The sequence below is a fragment of the Pongo abelii genome, chromosome 18, assembly GCF_028885655.2.
Source record: "Pongo abelii isolate AG06213 chromosome 18, NHGRI_mPonAbe1-v2.0_pri, whole genome shotgun sequence".
In the NCBI taxonomy this organism is placed as follows: domain Eukaryota; kingdom Metazoa; phylum Chordata; class Mammalia; order Primates; family Hominidae; genus Pongo; species Pongo abelii.
Genome location: NC_072003.2, coordinates 72,648,859 through 72,658,454, shown reverse-complemented (window position 1 = coordinate 72,658,454; position 9,596 = coordinate 72,648,859). Strand labels below are relative to the sequence as shown.

At 34.7% G+C, this 9,596-nt stretch overlaps 1 protein-coding gene across 3 annotated transcripts in view; it reads right to left on the bottom strand.

Annotated features, from left to right (window-relative positions):
• The window catches only part of HYDIN (HYDIN axonemal central pair apparatus protein), a 438,909-nt gene that overhangs the window by 379,268 nt on the left and 50,045 nt on the right, over positions 1–9,596 (bottom strand). For all 3 annotated transcript variants that reach the window (XM_024234010.3, XM_054534089.2, XM_054534091.2), the window contains exons 3-4: positions 7,799–7,924; positions 1,880–1,999 (exon numbers count right to left, since the gene is read on the bottom strand). In XM_024234010.3, coding sequence (XP_024089778.2) covers positions 1,880–1,999; positions 7,799–7,924 — 246 coding nt within the window. The remainder of the gene's footprint in view (positions 1–1,879; positions 2,000–7,798; positions 7,925–9,596) is intronic.

Below are 9,596 nucleotides of genomic sequence, written 5' to 3'. Positions count from 1 at the left end.
TAGGATGGGACCCTCTTTCCATGTGGCCAGCACTCTGGCTGCATCTTATCAAGAGATGTTGGGTTATCCATGAGAACTGAGTGTCTGGCAGACAAAACTCACATGTGCCCTTTACCCCGACTTGCTATTAAACAACCACTGATGACCATTTCTTATTTAAGGTCAGAGAGGGGTGACCAAAGGATGCTTTGGACTGTACCACTTTAGTAGGCTAAAAATACCTCAGCAAGAGTCAAAAAGTAATATAGAAAGGGAAAAGAGAGTCAGAAGTGAGAACTGAACTGCATGAAAAGATAGAGCCCTACTGTCTGTGCAATACACCTCTTCTTGAGGTCCAGGAACACAATCTTGTGTACCTCCGGTTCTTTTCCTTCTCTTTATGACCCATGAGCTTCTCTTAGTAACGCTACTGCAGAAAAGAATGAAACAGACCATTTTCTCCAGAGTCTGGCTTTGCTGTCACTAAATCACCCCATTGATCTCTGCAAGGCATCGCTGATTCCCTTAATGAGCTGCTGTACCAAATATAACTGCAAGTCTTCCCATTTGCTTTGGATTCTTGCATAGTCTTCACTTATTTTCTACTTTGTCTTATAGCTAGAATTTTTTGTCTCCACATTCTTAGGCCCCTGAAAGTATTCCTCCTTGTCTTTATACCCAGATTTCCCACCTCTCCAATGCCTTCCTCCCCATCTGATTACTTTTCACACTCAAGTGTGCTTCATGCTGAACTTCCGCATTACTCTTTCTTTCATTATTGTTAAGTGTCAAGAAACTCTTCAGGCATTTAATATCTTTTCTTGAAATAAACCCTAATTTATCTCTAAAGAAAAAGTCATAAGGCTGAAAAAGAAATCTTCCGTTACAATCGCAAAGAGACAAGACATAGACAGTGAGAGAAGCCTTCAAAACTGACTGTAGACAAACTCCGAAGGCTATCTTCTATAGAAAGAAGAAGACAGAAAAGAAGGAAAAGGACCTACATTTTTTAGAAGTGAAAAGAAGGCTTTTAAAAAGGTACAATTTGCAGAATATAAATGCATTGGAAAATACAAATATAAATGTTCGGCCAGGCACGGTGGCTCATGCCTATAATCCCAGCACTTTGGGAGACCGAGGTGGGTGGATCACCTGAGTTCAGGAGCTCAAGAGCAGCCTGACCAACATGGACAAACCCTGTTTCTACTAAAAATACAAAATTAGTTGGGCGTGGTGGCACATGCCTGTAGTCCCAACTACTTGGGAGACTGAGGCAGGAGAATCACTTGAACCCAGGAGGCGGAGGTTGCAGTGAGCTGAGATTGTGCCATTGCACTCCAGCCTGGGCAACAAGAGTGAAATTCTGTCTCAAAAAAAAAAAAAAAAATATATATATACACACACACACACACACACACACATATATACATATATATATACACACACACATACATATATATATATGTATGTATATATATATATATATATATATATATGCTCAACAACTGCAATTCTCATGAGTAGAGTTTATATCTTGAATTGGGGAAATGATGTCTCTAAGGAAGACTACATAAACATTAATAGGAATTTCCCTGTCTTAAATAAAAACCTAGCCCAATTTGTCATACATAAGAACCCCGTGACACTCATCTGGTCAATCCTTTAATCAACGAAAGTTAGTGCATGTTTTGGGAGTTCACTACTTGTTAGGCACTGGTTAGGACTCAACATATAGCAACAAACAGACACAGCCTTGTCGTCATTAGGTTTACAATCAAAGAACATGTTTTCATACTATTTTCCTAAGTCTATCAAATTAAAGAACTTATCAAAGATCCCTCAAGATCCCATTTTACTTTAACCCATTCTTATATATCCTGGAAGAGTTGAACATACTCACTTTGTCATTGTTCCTCAAAATCAATGGAACTTCATAGACTTCACAGGGAGTGTAGTTCTGAAATATTATTTCTGATGGAAAGGGCTGGAATAATGCCTGATCCAGGTCAATTCCTGAAAACTTCAGTTGAAAGAGTAAATTATTGTTATAGTCACACATTGACAAAAATAAGTGGGAAAGATAAGAAAATACTACATAGACCTGTGGATATTAAAACTAAACATGGGAAATATTCAAAAAGAAATCCATACCCAGGTACATCATTGTAAAAGCACTGAAAACACATGACAAAAGAATGTGTAAAAGAAACTGGAGGGAAAAAAATAGAATATTTAACTTTCAAGGAGCAAAAACACATGCCTACTTTTCAACATAACGCAAGTCAGAAGGCAGAGGAATAAAATTTTTTAAATCCTGAAAAAAAAAAACAACTCTGCAGGCATAGTATTTTTTACCTGGGGAAAGTCCCTTCAAAAACGAAGTTTGAATAAACACATTTTCAGAGAAATAAAAATTGAAAAATGTTGTCACCAACTTCTAAAGGAAATACCAAAGGGTATTCTTTATGGAGAAGAGAATTTCTCTTAGAAGTTCAGAGATGCAGGAAGGAAAGGAGAATAATAAAGGGGTAAATACATGGTTACTCTAAATGAATTCTCATCATACAAAACAATAATACAAATAACTAGCTTACTAATGGGATGTGTGCCCTGGTTGGGCACTGCACAACAGAACCAAATTGGACTTGGACCCCTCATTTCTTGTTCTATTTTGATTTTCACAAAGTACTTGCTTTTTACTTGACCAACCACTGAGAAGCCAGGTTTGTAAAGTATGACATCATCAAAGTGAATATAGCATCATCTAATGCTGAAACTACGAATTATCCCAAGCTAGTAGCCTGTTTAGCATCCAGTCGATTTTGGGTATTGCCAGGTTTCCCTTGAAAATTCAGTTCACGGTTGCACCCTGGGGCACCTTGGCACACAGTTTGAAAACTGCAGCTGTAAGTATCCATCTTAATAAGTTAGAATAAATAGCAAAATAAATCCAAAGAAAGAAAAAAATTGACATGACAAAAACAAGAGAGGAAATTAATGAAATAAAAGTAACTATACCATAAAAACAACAAAGCGAAATTCAGGTCTTTAAAAAGATTAATAAAATTGACAAAATACCTAGTGAGTCTGATCAAGAAAATAAGACAGAAGGCACAAAGAACAAATACAAAGAATGGAAATGGGAATATTACAATAGAACCCAAATTCAGTAAAAAGATAATAAATAACTATTATATCAATAAATGTGAAAATATAGATAAAAATACAAATTCCTAGAAAAATACAATAAAATGTATCAAAACTGGCACAAGAAGAAACAGAACATCTGAACAGTTCTAAAACTATTACAGAAATTATATCTGTAAATAAAAACCTTTTACAGAGAAAACTCCAAACCCAGATAGCTTTACAAGAAAATTCTACCAAACATAAAAGAAAGAACTCAAGTATTATAGAAACTGTCCCAAAGAAAAGAAAAACAAAAAAATGAAATGTCTCCCAACTCAGTCTATAATGTTAGCATAACCTCCTTTATATATCTGAGAAAGACACTAAGGGAAAAGAAATCTATAGGCCAGTCTCATTCATAAACCATAGATAGATAGACAGACAGATGAAAGAAAGAAAGAGAAAGAGAAAAAAAAAATTTGCAAACTGAAACTGAAACCAGCACTACATAAAAACGATAACACATCATGACCGAGTTGGGTTCATCTCAGAAATTCAAGGTTGTTTTAGTACTAGAAATCAAACAAGAAGAAACAAAACTGTCATTTTCCCCAGGCAAAGTAATTGCTTATTTTGAAAGTTCAAAATAACCTACAAATAAATCATTCTAATAATTCTCTTATTAGAATTAATAAGTGATTTATCAAAGTCACTGAGTACAAGGTCAACATACAAAAACCAATTCTATTTTTAGGTACTAGCAATGAACATTTAGGAAATGAAATTTATAAACAATATTACTTAAAATAGTATCCTAAAATGTAAAACACATAGAAATAAATCTAATGAAAGATGTATAAGACCTTTATCCAGAAACTAAACACACTATTGAGAGAAATTAAGGAAGACCTAATTGAATGCAGGAATATACTATTTTCACGAATTAAAAGACTCAATATTTTCAGGATGTCAAACACTCCCCAAATTTATCTAAAAATTCAATGTAATACATTAAAAAAAAATCCCAGCAGGGTTTTTTTTGAAACAAAAAAGCTGATTGAATTTACATGGAAATGCAAAGGACTAAGAATAGACAAGATACATTTGAAGAACAAGATAGGAGGATTTACTCTATCAGGTAGCACAACATGATAATTATATTATTACATATCATATACCGTTACTTACCACAGTAATGATAATGAGATATTAGCACAAGATTTATCATAAAAATAAATGTACCAGATTAGAAAGCCCCCAAACCAATTATTAAATATATGGTCACTTGATTTATGGCAAAGGTAACACAGCTAATCTACTTCTCACATCATAGGTTAGTTTTCTTGATTACGTAAGTGGAATAATACAATATATACTCTTTAATTTCTGGCTAACTAAATTTCTGCCACGAAGCAATCAGTCTTAACTACATCACTTCACCATAAGCTCAAAGAGCATAATAGAAAAAAAAGTCAAAGAGCACAAAGCAAATATTTAAGAATGTAAAGAAGTGAGCAGTTAGGAGAGATTAAAAATTCATGTCTTCATTCAATAAATATTGAGTTTCCAACATGTGCCACGTTCTTTTTTGTATGCTGAACATAGTGAACAAAGCCAAAAAAGGCCCTAACCTCATGAAGTTGACATTCTTGAAGCTCAAGCGATCATACAAAAAATATGGAAATACAGAACACAAAGTCAGGTAGTGAAAAGGCTGTGAAAAAAAGCTAAAGCAGGAGAAGGAGATGGCGGACTGGCAGGTGGCTGCTCTTTTAGATAGGCAGTCAAGAGAAGGCCTCTCTGAGATGACTTCTAAGTAGAGGTCTGAAGCAAGTCATGCTAAGATTTTAGAATAGCACTCCAGTTAGAAGGGAAAGCAAGTGCAAAGTCCTTCAGGTGGAAATTGTCTTTGAGTGTCTGAAGAGCAGCATAGGGAAAATGCAGTGAGAAGAGAATGAGAGGGAGAAGAGTAGAAGGCAAAGAGGTCCATGAGGAAGGCAGGACTAGATGGTACAGGACCTTGGAGGTTTTGGCACTGAGTTTAGATTTTACTATGTGAGTAATGGGAAGTCACTGGATGGTTTTAAACATGGAAGTGAGATGTTCTGATTTACATTTTAAAAAATCACTCTTACTGCTTTGTGATAATGGGGGCAGGGGGAGAACGAGATGGAAACAGGGAGGCAATTTTGATATTCTAGATAATGGTGGCTTAAACTGGAATGGTGGTGGAGAACATGGTGAGAAGCGGTATGATTAAAGATACATTTGTGAAGGCAGAATTCACAGCACTTATCATTGGATCATAAGATGTAAAAAAAAAAGAGAGGCATCAGGAATACAACTCCTAAGTGTTTGGTCTGGGAAAACATATAAGTGGGGGTATGAAAAGCAGGAGGAAAGAGACAAAGAGGAAAGATCAGGCTTTTAGAGATAGAATGTAAAGCTACAATTAGATCTTAAATATATTAAGTTTGAGCTGCCAACCATACATTAAGCTGACTATATGATCCAGAGTTCAGGGGACAGACGGTGGCAGGAGATATAAAAATAAAAGTAATCATCAAAAAGTAGAATTTAAAGCCTTTTTTCCTAGAAGACGTCACCTAAGGTGTGAGTTCAGAAGAGAAAGAAGTTCAAGTACCAAGTACTGGGAGCTCTAATATTTAGTGATCAGAAATGAGTGAATAATCCAACAAATAAAACAACAAAAATCAACCAGTGAAAAGTAGAAAGAAAATCAAATGAGTATGCCATGTCAGATACAAGTGAATAAAAGGGTACAAAAAAGAGATGCTCACTATATCAAATGCTATGAGACAACATGGAAGCAATATGTTCTGATTTACATTTTAAAAATTACTTTTACTGCTTTGTGATAATGGGGGCGGAGGGAGAATGAGATGGAAATAGGAAGGCTATGTCAGTATTCTAGATAATGGTGGCTTAAACTGGAATGGTGGTGGAGGAAGTGGTGAGAAGTGGGATGATTAAGGAGGTCTGTTGAACCAGGTCTGGTCTGGTAAAAAATGAAGCATAAAAGAAATATATACATAACTCAAAGTAAGGGACACAGAGGATAGCCTAATGAATGTAATGACAATGCAATGGAAATGAACAGAAAGTTAAAAATGAATGAGAGAGGAAATGCAAGCTGTAGAAGGGCAGACAAAGAAGGTCCAACATATTCATCATTGAAAAATGATATGAAAAAAATACTTGATAATTCAAGAAAAATTTTCTAAAAATAAAATAAAGGCCCACAGTACCTCAGGAAAAATGTAGTGGTATCCTAATACTGAACTTAAAATAATAACAATCTTTGGGCACATGGGCTAAAAGATTAACTTACAGGGGGAGAAATCAAGCTGGCTTCCGACTTCTACATACCATCATTTAAAGTCAGAAGGTCATGGGGAAAATGCCTGCAAAGCTGTTATGAAAATTTGTGGCCCAAGAATTTCATAAGTAACAAATCTGCAGTTCAGTATAAAGGCAAGACACAAATATTATCAAACACATAAAACAAAGAAATACAGTGTCCATAAGCTCTTATTGAAGAAATTAGTAGATGACTGCCACCCATCTAAGAGATAAATGATTAAATTTCAGAATATAAATTAAAAAATAACCAACTGAATTAAAGAGGAGAGGAGAGAAAGTGTAAAGTATCTGATTTCCTCATCCTTTATAGCAGAGTCAAAACACATTAAAATACACACACTAGTAGTACACATGAAAAACTCCTCATAGCCTGATATGTGTTATGCTTTCAGAAAAGAGGAAATGGCACTTAATTAGAAGAAATGTCTTGGAAAAGACCATGTTCCCTCCGCTCAAATTTGGAGGGTGGTTGTGGGGAACAGACAAAACAATAAAAAGCTAGCAATGCTCAGAACAGTGAAGCTTATGCATATCCTAGACAAAGGAAGCAATGGTGTAGCAGTAAAAGCAGACAAGCCTCAAAGACTCATTCTTCATGAGGAACATAACATTGAAAAACTCTCAGGAATTTTCAGAGGAAAATTCTGGGGAACTCTTTGAGAAGAGGTTAATCTCCCCAGCAGCCCAACTATTGGAGGTTCATACCATAATTTGTGCATTAAAAGTAAAGGATATAATTTAAGAAATTAATTAAAAAATAGGAAACCAGACCTTTTATAATCATATGCTCATAAAGCCTGGAATGTATGGTTTACATTCGAATATAGAAACATGATAAAATCGCTATTCTTTAGAGACTAAAAGGATATGTCTGTTACTGGAAATGATCCAGAATAGACAACAAATGCCTACTTTAATTAACAATTCCAACTCTTTCTTTTCTAGTGGGCAGCTCAGATAAGGAGAGATTACTTGTTACACTAAGACAATAACTTAATTGGGCTTGACTAATACAATTCTTAGAATTACTCCTAACCTGTGTAAACTATAGTGTCAAATAGTATTCAGAAGCAGCTAAGAAAGGAGTATAACTAGTCAAAAGTTATTTTAAAAGAGGTTTGCACTGGCAGTCTTCACCATACCAAATCACAGATATGAAGATATTCAGAGGCAGAAAAGGAGGATTGAAAACAAACCCAATAAAGGATTAGGCAGCCAAGAAACAAATTTTACTTAGTTATTGTTCTGGAATTTTTGCGTTGTGCCAGGGCCCACGTTATATGCAAGTACGACAGAGAGCAGCTACCTTCTGATGTGTTGTTTCCCCCATATCTAAGAGTTCGATGATCTGTGGTCGGCACATTAAACGTGTTTTTGCCAGTCTCTGCTCGGTGGTCAGGGACATTTCCTTCAGGAACTCTGAGGGTGTAAGCTAGAATGTAAAACAATAAGAACCAAAGATTCATAAGTGGTTGTACTGAAAAAGTGTTTTCATAAGTACCAGTAATGAATAATTTGTGTTTGCAGCTTTCAGGATAATTCTGGAATGCCACTAAGTTCCCTTATAAAATATTTAAAATAAGTAAATTATATAAGAGAAGTACCCACGCACTTCTGAGGTCTTTGCATGGTAATTGAAAATGACATATGGTTGCTGTTTCTTTATGATTTTGAAGGAATCCTACAAAAGAACCTGAGAGAAAAATGTCAAGAAATTGCATAGGAACATGTCCAAAGAGCTTAACATTTATGCTCAGAAGAGGCATCTGTGCATAAAACTCTCAGTTTGTAAAGTCACTCAAGGGCTTCAAAAGCCGGGAGTTTGAAATACCTCTATTTCTCAACTAACATTACAATATGCAAACAAAGCTTTTGGGTGTTTAACTATGATATGATGTTAGAGAGAAATCTTATAAAATTGCAAAGATCTAGGAAGTGTGACTACATCACTTAGGAATGCGTTTGAACTTTAGAGACATCACAAGGGCGCATTTAGACCTCGCTTTGAAAGAGCTCTGAGCTAATCAGCAGATCCCACAGCCAGTCACATTCACACACCCCAGTAAGAACACAAAATGCTTTTACCCTTTCCAATGTTATGAGAAAAAAAAGTAACCTAGCATTTAAATAAAACTAACCCAACAAGGGATTAGTTACCCAGAACCAATGATAGTTATTGTAGTTCTAGAATGTTCCTACTATATGTGCAGGGAGATTATGATCATTGGCAGCTACTAATGCTTAAGTATATGCCAAGATTTTTAAAAAACATTTGAGGGTATATAACTTAGCTGATTTATGTTGCCTTGGGTTAAACACAACGTACTTTAAGAATGCTTATTTTTCTACAAATTTTATTTCTGTGATTGAATCCATTTAAATGAAGGTATATTTCTAATACAGCTTTCAACTTGGTTAAGATCTTTTTGATTGGAACCCAGATAAGGATAATAAAGTGTTAAGAGGTGTGATTTAAATTAAAATAATTAGGTCTTAAAAGCAAAATGCCCGGAGTTTCTTTAAATACGTACCAATGACCATCACAAAAGAGAATAATGATTGATTTTATTTCTCTAATTGGAAGGCAACTTAAGATTAGTTTTTAAAATGTAGTGAATACTATCCCTGGCACTATACATTTTTACTAATATTTTCTATAGCATGTGGTTCATAAATTATCACCAATCATTATAAATAATTAAAGCTATAAATATGTTTTATTTTAAAAAACAGGAAAAATACGTATTTTTCTTAAATACCACTTAGTCATTATTTTAATGCTCTGTGTTCTATAAATATACAAACAAAAATTACTCTTGCCAATCAGTAGGTAGTAAATAATTAGGTGGCATCCTATGAAATTCTGATATTTGACTGTTTTTGAACTAAACAAATGACAGTCATGGTGCTATCTAGTATTTAGAAAATCTTAATAGTTCATTTGTAAAGTCTCACTTCAACCGATTAGTTTAAGCAAAATCAAGCCTCTACTTTGAAGTATGTATGCAATTTCAAAACTTCTCAGGCTTTAAAAGGTACCTACACTCTGCAGAAAGCTACCATTATAACTAAATTGATATTAATCAGTCAGTAATTCTGTTTGG